The 20,601-nt window shown below is 32.3% G+C and overlaps 2 protein-coding genes across 2 annotated transcripts; one reads left to right on the top strand and one right to left on the bottom strand.

The window, feature by feature from the left end:
- Positions 1 to 2,994: 2,994 nt before the first annotated feature.
- Positions 2,995 to 7,302, top strand: LOC130968714 (bifunctional dihydrofolate reductase-thymidylate synthase-like). The gene is made up of 11 exons (XM_057894125.1): positions 2,995 to 3,248; positions 3,969 to 4,459; positions 4,550 to 4,949; positions 5,021 to 5,065; positions 5,227 to 5,292; positions 5,386 to 5,447; positions 5,529 to 5,603; positions 5,695 to 5,860; positions 5,947 to 6,070; positions 6,656 to 6,762; positions 6,920 to 7,302. Exons 2-11 carry the CDS (start codon positions 4,020 to 4,022, stop codon positions 7,028 to 7,030), a joined length of 1,596 nt encoding a protein of 531 aa, XP_057750108.1. The 5' UTR covers positions 2,995 to 3,248; positions 3,969 to 4,019; the 3' UTR covers positions 7,031 to 7,302.
- Positions 7,303 to 7,488: 186 nt separating this feature from the next.
- LOC130968715 (probable jasmonic acid carboxyl methyltransferase 2) lies at positions 7,489 to 9,682 on the bottom strand. The gene is made up of 4 exons (XM_057894127.1): positions 9,504 to 9,682; positions 8,999 to 9,403; positions 8,562 to 8,822; positions 7,489 to 8,343 (listed from the first exon to the last, which is right to left on the bottom strand). The coding sequence occupies exons 1-4, from the start codon at positions 9,576 to 9,578 to the stop codon at positions 7,969 to 7,971; spliced, it is 1,116 nt and encodes a 371-aa protein (XP_057750110.1). The 5' UTR covers positions 9,579 to 9,682; the 3' UTR covers positions 7,489 to 7,968.
- Positions 9,683 to 20,601: the final 10,919 nt, after the last annotated feature.

Below are 20,601 nucleotides of genomic sequence, written 5' to 3'. Positions count from 1 at the left end.
TCAAAAATGCTTGTTAACTTGTTATTGGTTAAATTTTTATTAGTTACTTAACGAGATTATCAAATATTATCTTATGGTTGAAAATTATGTATGTTAATTTTAGACATAATTAAGTTTTTCATCAATTAAAAAAAAAAAAGCTTCTCTATCATACTCACCATCAAAGTAACATATAAAATAAGACATACATTAGTAATATTTAAGAAAACCAGTTACTTATGATGATTTAAAACAAATCATTCTTAAATAACAAGTTATTGAATAATAACTTACTATAAAGCAGCGATTGATTACCTATTGTGAATTTGAATAAATGAGTTTGAAGTTATTAAAGGGTTAAGAAAATGGAACACTAAAATGGAGGTTGGATTGAAAAAGAGTGATTTGATAGAAAAATATCATTGTGATTTGTGAAAGTTTTAAAAGAAACAGAAATTAATGTGAAACTTACAGTTTGGTTCTGTTAAATAATGTTGATGATGACATGGACGGCCAAAATTGCATCAGCCATGCATGGTCCGAAATGTTAGCCGCAAGAATGGTTAATAATTAATTAATTACCCTTAAAATATGATTAATCAGCAAACCAAAACGTCATGGTCAATATTGTTGATTCAAGTGGTCGCTTATTTACGAAGGAATAAAACTTTTGTTAGAAGATATTTTTTTTGCATGATGTGAATATTTTTTATCCACAATTGGATAATTAATTCAAAATTTCAGAATTTTTATACGGAAGACAATGATAAAACTGTCAATACTTAATATTTTATATCAGTCTTCAAATTTTTCAGTCTGATGTTTTAATTCCAACAATTTTTAATTATATGCAACATTTATTTTTAAGTTATATTATATTTATTTTTTCAATGTTTTTCCTCTTATATATTTATTATTTTATAAAATTGAAGCTTGTCAAAAATATATCTGATTTATGATTTTTCATGCATATTTAATTTAAGAGTTTAATTTTGATGTACTAATAATAATTTTTTTATATAATTATATAATTCAATTCATAAATTTAAATAATTTTTTAAATATTAAATTTGAAAATTAATTATTTTTACTATAAAAATTAAATCCATATTTTGAATATTATAGCATATTTCTACTATTGTCTTTAAGATGTTTTTAGTAAATTTCCAAAAATAAATAATTGTAATTATTAGTATTGAAATTGTATTATATTCCAAATATAATGTTTATTAAAAATACGATGGTTATACAATGGGTTTATTTTTTTAGATATTGTAAAATGAAGAGTGTAATACAATAATATTATGTAAATTTAGTGTAATATATTTATATGAAATAGAATAAATTATCACTAACGATTTGAGTTAATAACAAAAAAATACCACGTGATTAACGATTTGATGGAGAACACTAATATTAAAAAAATCAGTATTTTTATTTTTTTTTCAATAACTTTTAACAAATAATTTTGACTTCTTTTTTTTTTTCTCTTTTTCTCCCTTCACAAGTCATGATAGGAGTGAGCATGCATCGATTTAGTTTGAATTTACATTTTTTTTGTATATATATCCGAACCAAACCAAACCGATTAAAAACGGGTTGATTCGGTTCGGATAATTAGGTACCCGATAACTTTAAAATTCATAAAAAAAACTAAATTTTTATCTTAAAAATTCAACGAGTATAATAAATATATAACATTAATAGAAATAATCCAAACATGTTAAATACCAAATACATTAAAAATTAAACTCATTAAAATTTAAACATATTAATAATAAATAATCATTGTCTAATGAAAAAACCATATATATATTTTTATTTTTTTTATTTGATTAATATATGATCTGGTTTGCGGGTTAGTTCGGGTTTCGCACCCCAAAACCGATACCCGAACCAATCACTAACAAAAGTAATCGATTTGGTTCGGGTTAGACCCGATTATCCATTGATTTCAGAACCAATTTAATTAGTTCGGTTCGGGTTTAGACGGTAAACGGATACTTGCTACCCGTGCTCACCCCTAAATCATGATTTGATTTAAATCGTGTATAATGATTTATGTAAAAACTGTTATTAATTTCATATATATGTGCATGATACGCTTAAATTCTCGTCTCAATGTATTATACCTATCTAATTATGGGCTAAAAATTTAAATATAAAAGTGAAATGCGTGATATACCTTAATATTATAATTTTGAGTGTTTTGTAAAATTGTGAGATGTACATAAATCAGACTTACAAAATTTTAAAAAGTTGGAATACACAAATCTGATCCTCTAATTTATGTTTAAAAAATTTAGAGTACATAAATATGATGAACGGTCCAATTTTTATACCACATACAAATCAAATAGTATGATTTTAATATCTAACACCACAACTAGATAAAACATCTATACACTCCATAACTATCTCCTATACACTATTCTTTCTTCCCTATCTAAATTAAAAAATGTCTAATCGTGGTATTAAAAATAAAAAGCATTATACAAGGTACTAACTGAGTGTTTGGAAATGCTTTAAAATTCAATTCTTATAAGAAAAAAAAAAGAAGAAGAAGAACACCAAAATGGCATTGATTTTGACAGGTTGTGTCAGAAGGTTGTGAAGCGGAATGTACTATGTAAGTGACAGGTGGCGCTTTATTATTGGGTAGCTCTGAATTTCCCGCCCTTGAGGTAGAACTTCACATCCTCTGGGCCCCACCAATGCCTTATGCCTTACTTGTATTAATGTCACCTACCTACCGCATACACTATACACTAATTATTACGTAATCCTCAAAATACCCTCGTAACCTTCCAATAGCAACATTTTAGTTGAGGAAAAAGACAAAAGGGGCAAGGGGTAATGATGGAAAAGAGAGCAAAAGGGGCTCACAAGTCACAAGTCACACCCACTCTGTACGCTATACTATATACAATACGTCTCTACTGATAATGTATTGTACGCTATACATACGCTACTTGGCGGCACTTAACGTCAACCGTGGTTTTCGATTTTCTTTCCCTTTTCTCTTTCTCTTTCTTTCATCTCTTTTTTTCTGCAAAAAAAGAAAGAAAAGGGATAAAAACCTCACACATTCTCGACCAGTTTTTTGTATTTTCGCTTCTTTCTCAACTCTTTCAGTCTTACTCCACTCTTAGTTTATCACTTTTCAGCTACTCTTTTCTTTTCTTAAATCGCTCTTTTTTTTTTCAATTTTAATTTTCTCATCTGTTCTGGATTTTGAAGAGCAGATATACTTTGCGGAAGACTTTTAGGTCAGCGTCATTTCCAAAATCTCTCTATTTATTTATTTGTTATTAATTTTTTTGAATTTGTGTATGTAAGATCCGCGACTTCAATGTGTTTTTGTTGAATATTCTGCATTTTTTTTCAAAAATGTTATTTGTTTCTTTTTTTTTCTTAATTTGGTTTTTCGTTAATGTGAATTTGTTGCATGTGTTGTTTTTCGGAGTCACAGACGAACGCGATGTTCGTGTGAATTAGTACACTCTTTGCTTCTTATTTTCGCAGTTTCTTCTCGTTTATTTGCTGGCTTTCGTGATTCATTTGATAATGCAGTAGTATTATCATTATCTTTTTAGTTTTAACACTGTAAGTAGATCGTTGAAATTGAATTCTGAGTTATTCTTTTTACTAGTTTGACCGATTAAGAATTGGAGATGTTCGTAGTCTTTAACTTATTTCAGTGTATTTGATTTATTTGTCTTCTAGTTCATAGTTTTTGTTTACAACAATTTCAATGAGGTTTAAACCTGAGGTCTCATGTATAATATCCAAAGGAGTGATAGCTCTTTCCACTTTGGATTTAATTTTTGTTTTCTTATGAGGCCTGTGTTGTGCCTGTTCTGTAACTTGCATGGATCATTAGTTATACGAATTCTCCATTCCGTGATTGTTTTGCATAATGATAATCCTAAACTGCATGTCTGATTCCGTTTCATCTGTGTGTTAATTCATTGCGTTGTTTAATTCAGATTCCATCGCATTTCCAAAGCGATTCACGCGGTTAGATTTTAAGTTCTAGTATGGCTAGTATCCCCAATGGCAATGGCAACGGCAACGGCAACAGTAATGTCGGTCTACAGCCTGATCTGCCGCGGAGGACTTACCAAGCAGTAGTGGCTGCGACTCGAGATATGGGAATTTCCAAGGATGGGAAAATGCCCTGGAACTTACCTTCTGATCTCAAGTTCTTTCAGGAGATCACAACAACAACATCTGATTCTGGGAAGAAGAATGCTGTTGTGATGGGTAGAAAAACATGGGAGAGTATCCCTCCCGAGAAGAGGCCCCTTTCTGGTCGACTTAATGTTGTTCTGACTCGCTCTGGTAGTTTCGATATAGCTACAGCAGAGAATGTTGTTATATGTGGAAGTCTGTCTTCTGCTATGGAACTGTTGGCTGCATCTCCTTACTGTCTTTCAATTGAGAAAGTATTTCTTACAGGAGGTGGAGAGATATTTAGGTGAAAATTGTATTCATCCCTTTCATATTAGGCTCTCTCTCTCTCTCTCTCTCTCTCTCTCTTCCCGTACCTGATAATTTTTATGTTCAGGGAGGCTCTTAATGCACCTGGATGTGAGGCTGTGCATATTACAGAAATTGAAGAACGCATTGAGTGCGACACTTTTATCCCTCAAATTGATACCTCCATGTTTCAGCCATGGTACTCATATTTTCCTTTGGTGGAAGACAACATCCGCTATTCTTTCACCACTTTTGTACGTGTGAGAAACTCTGCATTGGAGTCCCTGAGTCAGAATACTCATTCAGATTTTGATAATAGTTCAGACTCTAGAAAGTTTGAAGTTCAGAAATTTTCTTTTCTTCCTAAAATGATTTTTGAGAGACATGAGGAGTACAAGTACCTTAGACTGGTTCAAGAAATCATTTCTGAAGGTACAACTAAGGATGATAGGACAGGGACTGGTACCTTGTCCAAATTTGGTTGCCAGGTAATGTTTTGATTGGTTTGTTGTGAAAATTTCTGTAATTTATATGCTGACCATCCTCCATGATTTCTCAGATGAGGTTCAATCTGCGCAGAAGCTTTCCTCTTCTGACAACTAAGGCATGTACCTGTTTTGTTTGAAAATGATTCCAATATACTCTGCAAGTTTATTTGTTTTCTCATTGGTTTTGGTAGAAATACTTTCGTATGTTATTTTGGATGTTTATCTAGGAAGAGGAACGTCCATTGTAGGTTGACATGATTTCTTTCTTTGTCCCTAGAGAGTATTTTGGCGTGGGGTTGTTGAAGAGCTTCTCTGGTTTATCAGTGGTTCAACAAGTGCTAAGGTAATGATATCTTTTGGCCCATCTTTTTCTGGTTTTCCCCACATGATATGACTGATCAATTTCATCCTAAAAACAAACACGTCATATTGACAGGTGCTGCAAGATAAAGGCATTCATATATGGGATGGCAATGCTTCCAGAGAATACCTTGATAGGCAAGCATGATAATAAAAAATTCGATTGCAAATTTTTCTTGTCCGTTGCTGCATTAACTGGATTTACAATTTATATTGCAGCATTAGTTTGACAGACAGGGAGGAGGGTGACTTAGGACCTGTTTATGGGTTTCAGTGGAGGCACTTTGGTGCCAGGTAGGTGAATTGTTACTTTACCTCTGTACCATAATTTGTTATTATTTGTTGTGATTACTGGGTTTTCACTTTCTATCTCATATTTTTATAGGTATACAGACATGCATGCTGATTACTCTGGTCAAGGATTTGATCAGCTTTTAGATGTTATTAACAAGATAAAGCAGAATCCTGATGATCGACGGATAATTCTCTCAGCGTGGAATCCAGCTGATCTTAAATTGATGGCTCTTCCACCCTGCCACATGTTTGCGCAGGTCTGCATTTATATTTGGATTTCTCTTTCAAGAAATCTATGTCTCTCACACAAAGTTTTACCTACTTTATCCCCCCTTCATTTCAGTTTTATGTAGCAAATGGGGAGCTCTCGTGTCAAATGTACCAGCGATCTGCTGATATGGGCCTGGGTGTGCCATTTAATATTGCATCTTATGCGCTCTTGACATGCATGATTGCTCATGTTTGTGGTATGCAATCTATTTTTCTGAACTTTTTGTGCTAAATGAAAATGATTACGGATGTGTTAATAACATCTATGCTGATCAAATATCTACTCTTGCAAATTATGCTAGACTACATACTTGGTCAATCACTCTATCTTGCAATGTGACAACTTAAATGTTGAGGTTTTCATGGGTTCAATAGAGATTTTTGTCACTTTGGTTGGTTGTAAATGGCTAAGCTTTGAAGCTGATTAATAGGTTGTGATTGTTAATAATTTAACATTATGCTCTGGTTAGTTTGTGTACAAAGGGCTGTATGGCTGCGTTTGTTTACAAGGGCACCCGCTGAAACATTTACACAGAGACACAAAATCGTGTTTGGAAGGTTAGACATGGACAGAGATATTGAGTCCTGGGACACTAAATTCATGTATTGTGTCCGACAGGAAGGACAGAGACATTGGGCGGAGATACGGCTTATTTTTTTTTTATTATCACTATCAAATTTTCATAATTATATATTTTTTTTGCCACTAGCAGCTTGATTTAGTTGTTTTATTAAATAAACTTAGATTAACCAACCTGTATATTATGTCCTCTTTTTTTCAGATCTTGTACCAGGTGATTTTATCCATGTTATTGGGGATGCACATGTTTACCGCAATCATGTGAGACCTTTGCAGGAGCAGCTCCAGAACCATCCTAAACCTTTTCCGGTATTTAATTTTAGCATATTCACAGCAATTAGATATTATTTTATAGTTTACATGAGATGTGAAGTTTGTATGATAAAGCGTTTGCTTTAATTTAGTCAGTTCACATTTGAGCAATGCTATGGATTTTCTCAAGTTAAACTACCTGAATTCCATGCAGATTTTGAAGATAAACCCAAAGAAGAAGGATATAGATTCTTTTGTGGCAGCTGATTTCAATCTCATAGGCTATGATCCTCACCAGAAAATTGAAATGAAGATGGCTGTTTAGGAATCTATTAGCATCTCAATCCTTTCTTCAAGTTGTTATGGTTTTTCTGAAACGAGGCAAGTAAGAAAAAATAACTCTTAATTCAGTTGAGCTAGTTTCGAGTTGGTAACTGTTAAAAGAAAAATCCGGGTTTCCAAAATTACAGTACCTACAATAATATTATAAGTTTGAAAATCACTCCATTATAACAAGTTGATGTATCTGCTTTTCAGAGAATTTTAATCTGTGAAAGCATAGGCCCTATTTTGAAATTAGGGTATTTCTTTTCATTACATCTTTAGGCACTTACTCCATATTCTGGTCTCTCTCTACTGTACTGAGGCATATTCTTATTGTTTCAGGCTAATACTATAGGAGGTTTATGTTTAGTTTCATAGAGAAAATAAAGAACTACTTTGGCACACTTCATATTTTGTGTGTGTCGCCATTGAGAATCCTTTAGTCGTGGGTCTAAGGTGATTTAGGTTATTTTGTTTTTATCAAATGCAGACAATAAGTTATACTTATATGAAGGTCAGTAACTTGACATTTATGATTACCGGTTTCTTGTTTACCTGTTTTAGTCCTTTCTCCTACTTCTCACAGGGAAACTTTGGTTGTTATTTTGTTAAATCACTTATCCCACGTGAGTTTTCTTCTTTCTTTTCTGTTTATTGGATTATATAATTGGATGAATTTGGGTGGAGAGACCCCATCCGTTGCATAGATAATAATTTATCTACAAATAAACTTTTATAGTAAAAGTCTCTCTTCGTAAATGACTATACAGGCTTAAACCCATTGAGTCATTGAGGATAGGTATAGGGACTTACCACCAAAACTCAACAATATTTGGCACATACGGCAAGTTATTACAAAGGAAACTCTATTAGGATAATAAAAGACAAAAGGGTACAGTTCAACCAACCGTAAGATATATTATTTCTCATGTCTCATTGTCAAGTATCTTTTGTCATGTAGGCGACTAGAGTAGCACCCTTCAATTTCTTTACTCTGTTGAGTTGGATGGTTTTGCTTTTGAACCTTGTGAACAATTCATCCATAATTTCCTCCCCAAATTCTGCCTTCAAAATAGGTTCACTTACGGCTCTTATGGTCCTGGCTTGCCTCTCTCCAATTGCGTCTTCATCCTCATGAATAAAAGAGTCGTCATTACTAGTCTCCATTACACTCTCCACTATATCATATATTATTTTCTCCATCCTTTGAATGTTAAACGATCCTTCTTCTTCAATTACTTGCCTAACCTCTTCAGCCGTAGGAAAGTATGATGATATGTTGTATGAGTCTAACTTTCTCTTCTCAACCTTGTGCTGCGGCATAAATCACACCATTATGTAGGTTATGATGTAGATGAGTTTAATTGATTAAAATTCACACATGATAAGAGTCTTAAATCTTAATACAGTGTAACTTGGCGCACTAAAAACGGAGATTAGAGCTATTCCTTGGTCAATATATCCTATATCATTGGTTATTTTTTGTGTACACCTAGAATAGTTAATATTAATACGAGGTTGCATTTACTTACCTCTGAGACCATGTTGTTGAGTATTGCACCAATTACCTCCCAACCATTGATTGTATTATGATTTTGGTCTAAAATGATCATAGAAAGGACCATAGCACCACCAGGAATCAATTCTTCTGAACGTGATCGCAAGAACACCTTCAAGTCTCTTTGAAATTGCTCACTATAGGCTTTGTGAACTCCTGGAGGGCTTGCCTTTGTGAGACATATTGCTCCTTTGTTCATTGGCTTTTCTACTTCACTATTCAACTCCTTCGGAATCTGATGTCACTTGCCAAAGCAAAATTAAAATGCCACACTATTATTATATACTTATATATTTTGGTTAAAAATAATAACTGAGTTTAGGTGATGCAGTAATAGATAATTAGCTTTGTATAAAAAAAATTTACACTTATGGTGCCTAGAAACTAAATCCATTGTTATATTAATTAAACCTGAGAAAGCCAGTGCAAGGTGCTTGAAGAATGAAAGAAGTGAATGGAATGGTTGGGGAAGAGTCTCCCATAAAATGTGCCAGGGGTGCCACTAATGAAACATGGTCCAAATTTGTGACCAATTTCCTCTTCCATCCTCTTGTAAAAATCAGGGAGTGACTTAAATATGTTATTGAAATCATTGCCATATAGATCATTCAGGAAAAATTGGTACATGGGTGGGTCTTGATTCAAGGTTTGACTCATGGCATCAACTACTTTGACAGTAGTAGATGCTACCATAAGTGTATTTGGACCCGATGAGCACCCTAAATCCGCCACTTTCCAACATTCTGGTGAAGTTGACCGATACAATTTGATTATGCACTCTTCCATGATATGTTTTGTACGGAGTATAGCATTTTTCTGCATGAATGAACATTAGAAGAGAGAGAGAAAAGAAAAAAAAAAGAGGGGGGGGAGTTCTATGTATAAGTTAAACGATTTGAGGAAGAGAAAGTAATACTTGAAACGTAGAGTTGTTAGCGTAGCTTGTTTCTCCGGTACCTCCATTCATGTGAAGGACTTGCTCAGTTGCCATCGTTGATCATATGGAAAAGACAAGAGAACAACTTAATTTGTAGGCTTGTACCTAACAAGCATGCACTAATGTAATTAAGCAATCATCAGCTGGCAAGTCGATGGTGAATTGAATATTGATCATGATGGCAACATCCCAACCTTGCAAGTTTGACATAATATCGTTTAGTATTAATTTATGTCAATGGTCATCAATGGCATAATATCTCATTTGTTGAATTGTAAATTTGGACATTCGAAATGAAATAGAGAATACTAGCATTTTTATCCGTAATAATATTACGGAAATATAAATTTTTTAAAATTACGATCTACTTTGTTCTGACATTATAGATTATGCATGGTACAAATGATTTATAAAATCAAACAATTTTTACAAAAAAAAAGTCATAGGTTGACAAAAGTCTCTAGCTAAGAAGACCAATGTATATGTAAAAAAAAAATCAAATAATAAGATTTTTAGTTATTATTTTTATATGAAAAAGTCTAATTTTTTATTAATAATTAATTTTAACATTCGTTATTTAAAATTTAAAACAATTTAACATGTATATTTTTACATTTAATTAGGTGTCAACTGTTAAGTCTGTTGCATAAATAGAAATAATTAATTTTTATACTTACTATTTAAAAATAATATTTTTTCTTTCTATGTATATAAAAATATAATTAGATATTAGCATAAAAAATTATACTGGTAGTTATAAAATTAACTCAAAATTAATTTTTTTAAAGCAATTGAATCTTGATTCTAACTTTTAATTATAACATTAGTATTCTTTCTAAATTATTTCTAAATTATATGTAATAAATATTTAAAAGAAGAGAAATGAAAATATAGATTAAAAATATAAGTAGTAAAAATTTAAAACTAAATAAAAAGATAAAAAACTATATATATAATAACAATAATAATAATATTTTTTATTTAAATTATATTATTTTGTTAATCATATTTTTTGTAAAAGAAAAAGATAGACAAAATAGAAAATGAGAAAAAGAGAGAGAAAAATAAAGATGAAGAATGAGAGTGAGAGTTTGTTAATTTTAAAAAAAAATTATTTTAATTATAAAAAAATATCGAATGACATATTTTGATTTGTCAAATTACTAATATAAATATAAAATATATATAGAGTAAAAATAGAAAAATGGAGAGAAGTAGATGAGAGAATTTAAGAAGGAAATTTATTAATTTTGAAAAAAAATATTTTCTCTCAATTTTAATCAGAGAGTGTTATGTAACATATTTGTTATTAAATTAGTAATATATGATACATAATATAGGTGTATTTCAATTTCAATTTTAATATTTCAATTTTAATTTTAATGCAATTAAAGAATGTCATGTTGCACATTTTGATCGTCAAATTAGTAATTAGTCATTGATATTGATAATGATATATAAAATAGATAGAGTGGTTGAAAAAATTAGAGAAATAGAGAAGAAGAGGGAAGAATGGAGAACTATTTAATTTTGAAGGAAAATATTTGATTTCAATTGCAATGAGGAAGTAACATATGACATATTTTGGTTGTAAAATTAGTAAGGAGGAGTGAAGAATTTATTAATTTTGGAAGAAAAGATTTGATTTCAATTACAATGAGAGAGTGATATATGGCACATTTTAAGATTTAATTTCAATTACAATGCGAGAGTGATATATGACACATTTTAGTTGTAAAATTAGTAAGGAGGAGAGGAGTATTTTTTAATTTTGGAGAGAAAGATTTGATTCTAATTGTAATGAGAAAGTGACATGTGATATATTTTAGTTATAAAATTAGTAAAGAGAAGAGAAAAATTCTTTAATTTTAGAGAGAAAGATTTAATTTCAATTACAATGAGAGAGTGACATGTAGCACATTTTGGTATAAAATTAGTAAGGAGGAGAGGAGAATTTCTTAATTTTAGAAAAAAAAATTTGATTCTAATGACAATAAAAAGTGACATGTAATACATTTTGATTGTAAAATTAAAAAATATATAATAGATTTATGGGAAAAAAAGATATCAAATAATCTTTTGAGACCGACTCAAAAAACGCACGTCCTCAGTTCCTCATGTGTAGGGGTGGCAAATGGGCCTGAACCCGCCGGGTCGGCCCGCGTAACCCGCCAAAAAAGGCGGGCTGGGCTGGAAAATTGGGACCGCCAAATAGCAAAAGCTCGCTTAACCCGCACCGCTTAAACCGCGGGTTTTGGCGGGGCGGGGCGGGCTTCCCCGCCAGGCTTAGTATTTTTTAGCAAGGGGTATTTTTACAATATTTTTTACCAAAATCCAACTTCTTCCAACCCAACTTACAAGAGAATGAAGATAAAAATTGAGTGTTTTGGATTATGTTTATTTTGTTTTAGAGACAATATTTATAATTATGTTTTGGATTATGTTTATTTTGCTTTGGGAACAATATTTATAATTATGTTTTGGATGAAAACTTAGTTTATAATTATGTTTATTAGATATTTATAATTACAAAGACTTTAGTGTTTGTGAATATAAAAATTATAATTTGTTTATACTTTTAGAAATTATAATAGTTAAAAGTAAAAAATAAAAGAGATTTTTTTTATGTCTTTATATATATTATTTAATATTTAAAAGTAAAAAAAAAGGATATTTGGCGGGCTTGGTCTGCCGGCCCGCCATCTCGCCGTTAGGCGGGGCAGGCTGAAATTCTGGGACCGCCTCACTAGGCGGGGCGGGGCGAACCAGCCCGCCTAAAGACGGGCTTCTGGCGAGGCGGGGCGGGGCGAGCTTCCCCACTTGCCACCCCTACTCATGTGATCCTTAGGATTGAACTTACTGCTTATATATTGAGTTTCCTGAGTGAAAATATGCCAGACTAGATATTCTTAACAAGCCAATTTTATACTGTAGTTAATTAGTCTAAGTCTTGTGGTTTGTTATAGTTTTTTTTTTAAATATCAAGTCTGATATGTTATTAAGTTTGACCTAAACTAAAGTCTATTAAAATGCGTGACATTTTTTTACAAAAATAAAAAAATTTAAGAGTATGATTTAAAAAAAAACATTTTTTAATAAAATACTTATATCTAATATATTAAATTTAATGTTTATAGAAATATCTAGATTTTTAAAATATTTAAAATATATAAAATATTTATAATAAAATATAGGGGTTAAGTATTTTTTTCGTTTCTAAGGTATGAGGTCAAAATTAAAATCGTCTTCGACCTTTTTTTTTATTAAAATCATTCTCAATATTATAAAATGTTATAAGATCATCATTTTTTTAATTTTAGACTAAAATGTCCTTGGTAAAATAAATTAAAAAAAACCCTCTTCCCTTCACCCTTATTCCTCCCCACCCCTATTTGGCTTTTTGCTTCTAACTTACTCACACGAAAAAAACAAAAATCAGAAGGAAAATAGAAAACACGAGAGAGAGAATTAGAGAAAAGAGGGGGTGGGGAGGGGAAGAGGAGGGATGAAGACGCCGGCATAAAAAATAAGGAGAGCTCGCTGGCGTAGGTAAAACGCTAGCCTTGGTTCAGCCTCTTTGTAGTGCTGCACCTGCCTTCTCCTCATGCCGCACCGTGCCTCCTAATTCCACCTCCTTGCAGCGCCGGCTTGCGTTCTTCCTCCTTGCAGCGTTGTGCCTCCTTTTTGTCTCCTGTAGTGTCGCCTTTCCATTATGCCTCCTCATCGTGCTGCACCTCCTTTCTACTTTCATTCAGCTCTTTTTCTCTTTCGTTGAATTTCTGGTTTATTTGAAAATACAAAATTGGTTTATTTTTGAAAAATTTTGTTGCAATTGATTCTGTTATTATTGAATTTGTGTTGTTATTTCATTGTAATTATTAATTTGTAATCGTATAATTTTTGTTGTTGCTGATTTTGGTTGTAACTGTGGTGATGATTGTTATTTAATTTGAAACTTCTATTGATTTATTGTGGTTGTTGCTGTTGCTGAATTATTACTAGTGAGTTGTTTAAGTATATATAAAAAAAAAAAGAAGTAGAAAGAAAATAGTTGGAAATAATGCAGTGAGCGGGTGATAGTGATTTGGACACAGTTAAGGTTAGGTTTATGATAGTTTTATTGTAATAAGAAAAGAAAAGGCCAAGATAGTAGTGTGATGGAGGTGGCCAGGCTTCCTTATCTTTCTCTGTTATTTGTTCTTTCTTTTTTTTCTTTTTTCTTTTTTTTTTTAATTTTTTAAGAATATATACCTGAGTTCTTTTTTTTTTTAATTTATGTTGTTGCTAATTTTATGATTGTTGATGTTGTATTGTTAATTTATTTTGTAACTAGAATAAAATTCATGCGATGCGCGGGGTGATAAATTAATGATAGTATATAATAAATATTAAAAATTGTTATGTTTTGTAGAATTAAATTAAATACGTGTAAACTAAAGTTAAATTTGAAAGGTATTTTATTTAAAATAATTTGTAGTACAAAAGATTTGGATATTAGAGTTGTACGAAGTAACATTTTTATTTGGTGGTTTGATTTTTGCATTTGTTTTAGTTTATGGACTTAGTCTTTTTATGTGGCGCCCATCCTCCTTTTTTATATTGGTTGTTGTTTGAGTTGTTGCTTTCTTCTTTCTTCCTAAGATGTGTCTTGAATTTGTATGATTTTCTTTCTCCTTAATCTCTTTATGTGCATGCAGTTTTCCAATGACATCTACAATAAAAAAGAACAAAAATATGTAGAATTTTTTTTTAAATAAGTTATTTTGAATAAGAATATATAGTTGAAATAGTATAAAGTAAAATTACCCGTTAATATTTTTCTTTGACCTACTCTTCATACGATGTTTCAAGTAATGCAAATTCAAAATAGTGTTAGAGAATGTTTAAAATTGGATCTTTAATTTCGTTAACAACCGTTGTGAGTAAAAAGTTTGCTTTCATTGTACCTTTAATTGGTCTATACAAATCATTTGCATCTTCTATTCTCAAATTTTTTATAATATAGACTTTTCCTTCTTGTAAAAATATTTGAAAATTTTTCATCATTTTTTTTCACAATTACATGAAGAGGTGTTCCCTACAGTATTAGTAAATCATAGTTAATAATTAGTTAAAAAAATTGATTACATTTTTTTAAGTTATTAGTAAAGGAACAATGAATAGCATATTGAAAGAAGTATAATTTTAACGATATTAAATTACAATTATATATAAAGTATTATAAAATAATATAAAAAATATAAAAAGCAAAAATAATTAAAGTATTTTGTTTGTAAATTCAATTTAAAAATACAACAAAATATGTTTGTTTTGTACATTGTCATCTAATATAATCATTTCTAAGCAAAGAGACTCATCTTCATTTATGGGTGTTAATGTTTTTCATAGACGAACACAAGAATTTCGATAAACCAATTGTCGATTTGTTTGGTGATATTGTCTAAAGAATGATGCTTCATTGAATAAGTTTGAGATATTGTATAGTTCAGAAAAGGAATAGTGATAAAAGACTTATAAATAGTTCAAATAGTATAGATTTTGAATATTTGTAACGTAAAATTTATTATGATTAATAATATTATTATAACATTTGTAATATGGATGTTTATTATATTTAATGAGTTATTTATAGAAATTAATAAATTAATTATTGAGGTTATAAATTTATTGTATTATTTATAACGGTAAGATATAATAAATATAGGGATATGAATTCAATGTCTGTGTAGTTATAAATTTGGTTAGACATTATTGATTTCTAATTATTGTCATTAGTAATTTTTCACCATAATTTGCATATATTTCTATTACTTATATATTCTTTTGTATATTTCATTTTTTTTGCTGATTTGAAAATAATAGTTGATTTGGTAAAAATTAAGTGGTTGATTCTAAAATTTTGCCAAGTAAGCGATATTGCTGACATGGTATCAGTAGAAAAAGAAAAATGTCTTAAAAGTAATGTGAGTAAATTTATTCATTTACTTTTGTATATTAAGAATAGATTAATGATGTTGGTGGATGTTTTATTTATTTTGTGGTTGGCAATAAGTGATGAGGAAGAGTAAGAGTCTTAAAGAGAGAGAGAGAGACACTACAAGAAAAAAGGCCTATGGCCACGCTTTTTTTTTGCCACGCTTCAAAAGCGTGGCCAAAAGTGGTCTATGGCCACGCTTTTATGAGGGTGGCGATAGATTAGAGATTTGGCCACTTTTTTTTTTGCCACGCTTCAAAAGCGTGGCGAAAAGGATCAATGGCCACGCTTTTGTAAGGGTGGCAATTGATTAGAGAAAAGGCTACGTTTTTTTTCTGCCACGCTTCAAAAGCGTGGCCATAGAGAGAAACAAGGACGTTTTAAAAGCGTGGCCATAGGGTTTCATTACGGCCACGCTTACAAAACGTGGCTATATGCTGGTGCACTTTTGCCACGCTTTAAAAGCGTGGCCAAAAGTTTCTTTTTTGCCGCGCTTCAAAAGCGTGGCCGTAGAGAGCAACAATAACGTTTTAAAAGCGTGGCGAGAGGGGCCAAACCGATTGACCCAAACCCGGCTCCCAACCCGGCCCAAACCCGGCCCCCAACCCGGTCCCCAACCCAAATCTCTCTTTCCCCTTCGAAACCACTAACCCTAATGTCTCTTTCACCTTCGAATTGAAACTACTAGCCTGTATCGGAAGAGCTCCTCCCTTCGCCCGTCGCCCTTCGCCGTCCGAGCTCCTCCCTTCGCCCTTCGCCTGTCGCCCTTCGCCGTCCGAGCTCCTCCCTTCGCCCTTCGCCCTTCGCCCGTCGCCCGTCGCCCTTCGCCCGTCGCCCTTCTCCTTCGCCTTCGTCACTGATGGAAACCACTTCTTCTTCATCTTGGTAATCTTCATACCCTTCTTCTCTTTCTTGTTCTTCTTCGAATCGGTGAGGATCTCTCTGTTCACCTTCAAGCTCCAGCAAACATGGGCGACGGCAAGCTCCTCCCTCTTCTTCTCCTCCAAGCCCTCGAATTCCATAGGTATGATCGATTTTCCTCTTTTTATTTTCTCGATTTCTCCGTTGTTTTTACTTTTAGGGCTTTCCCTTTTCATTTTCATTTTCCCCTGATTCGTTCTCTCTGATTGCATGTTCCTTTTCATTTTCATTTTCATGTCCCTGGTTAAATGATAATGCTGAAGACGCGTTGCTTGCGATGCTGTGGACGTACGTGGTTTTTTTCTGGAATGATAAAGCCACAAAGGTGCACTCTATTCACTATATTCTCCTATGATTTTCGATATGTTATGTTGACTGTTAATATATGTTGTTCGCGGGTAATAATGGATTCCATGGACTTTTTCCTACTATGATGAATGCTGATGATGATGAATGAAATGTCTCAGCCACGTGAGACACAAGGCTTCTGTAATTTACTCGTGTTGGTGTCAAAAAGAGTGAAATCTATCTTCTTCCTTGTGCAGTTATAACGAAAATGTAAGGAGTAAAAACAAAACATTATAACGAAAATGTCAAACGTGGTAGGAGAATAAAATTATAGTCCTATGAGATATTGAGAGTGTGCCCCCACCAGATACTAGCACATGGTAGGGAATCCAGTGCAGTTATCTAAAACGGTTTGGAAAATCTCAGCTTGTCTGTTTGACCAACCCTGAGTATATATGAATTCAATGCTGCCATTTAATGAAAGATCATGAGATAACTTATTTCAACCAGAAGGTTGATTAAGCATGGTTCTTTTGATTATTTCTTTAATACATCTGCATTATTATAATTGAACAATCCTTATTTCAGATAAGAGAGAGTGTTATTATTTGTGATTAATAATATGGCAAAAGACAAATTAATTGAAAGAGAGAGTGTGTGTATAAGGGGAGTTTTCCAGAGTTGGAATATAAAATTGCCAGCCCATAGACATAGACAGTATGAAAATGAAAGATTGGTGGTACCACTTTCCAATTTTTAATTTCCAAGGTTTCTTTCACCATAAAAAAGAGAAAGGAACAAATTGCAGAAGGTGTATATCATGTTTTTTATTCATGAGGGTTTGTTATAGTGTTTTATTCTTTTAAGGACTATTTAACGTTACTTATTAGCGTCAATTGTATTTTGTTTTGGATTCTTCTCTCCACTTTGCATAAAAACTCGCTTCTGATGAAAGATGCTGAAGTCACATAAAAAGTGTGTTTTCTTGCTGGTTTTGGTATTCCATTAATTCTCACTGTTTTTTGCGTTTTGCCTAAACAGTATTTTCACCTCTAATGGCCTTCTTTATTATTAGCTTTCCCCTAAAGAGGTTTTAAGTTACTGAATTTATATGATGTCATTTCTATTGGTGGACTGTGACTTCGTGAATGAATTTTAAGATAATCATACAATCGTCTTACTTATCAATACTTGATATGATGTCGTTTATTTGAACTAATTAGTTACCTTTATTCTTTTTCAGCATGGCACTCTCGGGGCACTTGTCCAAGATTCTGTTAAGAGCCACTACGAGACTCTGTTTTACTGTTTTCCTTCCCTTCCCCTGCTCCAGTTCTCTGCTTTCCAGGTTCCCCTTTCATCTCATTTGATTTTATTTATGTTTGATTAATCTGGTTTAGCTCATTCTGTTTAGCTTGTTTAGTTCAACTAATTTAGTTTAGTTGAATTAGGTGGTTAGAGAATCTGGACTGGTTAGTGGATGTATGTTTTGTTTTGTTTACTGCTGCTGTTCGGAATGAATTTGTCTTTCCTCTGAAAGTTGCCCTGGATGAACTTGTTTATTGTGCTGTTTTGGTGTTGAATTCTAGACCTGTGATTGCTGTTTGTTGTATTTTTTTTCATTGTCCAAAATAGATGCTGTGGAAGTGTTACTCTTTCATTAATTTTTCTTGGTTTGTTGTTGCTGAATATACTGTTTGTTGCTGAATTCTGGACCTATGAATATACTGGTTTTGGTGTTTTTTTTCTCTGCTTGTTGCTTGGTCCATATTATATGAACTGCAATGATTTCAGTTTGTGGAACTGGTTAAGTCATATGAATTCTGTTTGGTGCTTGCTTGAACCTGGGAAACATGCTATTTACTGCTGCTGTTTATTAAGTGTTGCTGCTTCGTGCCATGTGTTAGCAACTCGTTTCCTTGTTGCGATTCTTTGTGCTTATTATGCATTCATGCTCATTACATCCTTAATCATTGGCTGCTGCTGATTTCTCAATTTGCATTTCCTCTTCTGCTCACTTTCTATGCATGCATATATGATGTTCATTCTTGGATTCTTGTTGGGGGGGGGTTTGCCTAAATTTGCTTGGCATTGGGAAATTGTTGTGTGATCATGCAATTGCACTTGGATTCTTTTGCAAAAATTATTCATGGATCTTATTTTTCATTTTCTTTTCACTATTAAGTAAATAATTAAATTAATTTCACATTGTACAAAATCACATGGGACTGTGGCCTAAAACATTGGATATCTGAAAGTAAATAGAAATTAAATTGATGTTTTCAGTGAGAAGGATTTCTGCTAATTCTGAGTGATTGAGGTTATTCATTTGTTTGTGATAGAAAACATTGTGTCCCTACTTTGATGTGGTTTCTGATGCTTGCATTGTGCTGCCATTATCTAATATAATCTGAAATTCTGAACAGCCATTTGAATTTGTATTTGCATTTCTCAATCATGCACTATTATTATATTGTCTATTGTTAATTCAAGTATAGTACACACGTCCTTTTTTTTTCTTTTAGCAAAAAAAAAGCCTGAAAATATATAGAATAACATTGGAAGTATTATTTTTGCAGTAACAACCACTAACAACACTAAAGCTATTGAGAGAGAAGAAGAACAAGTTTGAAGAGGTTCCACTGTTTTGGCTTTGGTCCTTCCTCCCTGCTGGAGCCTTCATCTCTGTCATTCCCTACTCAGTCTTCTCTGCCATTAGTCACAGATTTTGCAGTTTATTGCTTAGTTTTAAGGTGTGGAGCCAAATCAATTTGTAGTTGTTCATTTGTGTTTTTTATTTTGCAGGGCACAGGTCAAAACAATTTACCTTGCAATGATGATACATGAAGTACAAGAAGACTTTTTGATTAGGAATTCTAATTCATGTATTAGGAATTTCACACTTTTGGTATTTTGAAGACGACTTTGATTAGGAATTCTAATTCATGTATTAGGAATTCATGAGTAGTTATGATTTTCACTTTTGGTATTTTGTTAGTGTATGTTGTTATGTGATCACACACTTATTTTGGTGACAATTTTATGAAAGTTAGATTACTTGATAATTGGTTATCGACTAAATTATAAAATTATCTATGAATTCATATTAGGTTTTATATATTTATGAAGATTAAAAAGGGAATTAGGTTACTGGCCATCTTTTTCGCCACCCTTTAAAAACGTGGCCATATATGGCCATATCTCTGTTTATTGCCACGCTTAGAAAGCATGGCTGTATCTAAGCTTTTTCGCCACGTTTTTCAAGCGTGGCCAAATCTCCTCTACTACCACGCTTGAAAAGCGTGGCCAGATCTACCCTATCGCCACGCTTTTACAGTGTGGCTATATCTATGCCTATCGTCACGCTTTAAAAGCGTGGCCGTATTTCCCACCTATAGCCACGCTTTTACAAGTGGCAGTTTGTAAAAAAGCGTGGCAAACAAAAAGCGTGGCAATAGGCTGCAAAAAGCGTGGCGATAGAGCAACTGCCACCCTTTGATAGGTCACCCTTTCAAAAGCGTGGCAGTAGCTCAAAAAGCGTGGCGAAAAGCTATCGCCACGCTTTTTTAAGCTTTTCGCCACGCTTTAAAAGCGTGGCAAAAAACGTGTTTTCTTGTAGTGAGAGAGGGGCTCAGTGATGATGAAGGAAATTAGGGTTAGTGATGTGGAGAAAGGCTTTTTTTTAAGAGTAAAATTGTCCAAAAATATTATTTATGGATAAAAAAATAATTTTATAACGTTTAGGATGGTTTTAATAAAAAAAAAAGTTAGAAACAATTTCAATTTTATACCAAAATCTTCGGAATGAAAAAAGTACTTAACCCAAAATATAACAAATTTAAAAAATATAACAACTTTTTAATTATACAAGATATTTATATCATTATTTATATT

Source organism: Arachis stenosperma, chromosome 3 (assembly GCF_014773155.1).
Source record: "Arachis stenosperma cultivar V10309 chromosome 3, arast.V10309.gnm1.PFL2, whole genome shotgun sequence".
NCBI lineage: Eukaryota > Viridiplantae > Streptophyta > Magnoliopsida > Fabales > Fabaceae > Arachis > Arachis stenosperma.
This window is presented reverse-complemented; position numbering and strand designations above follow the sequence as displayed.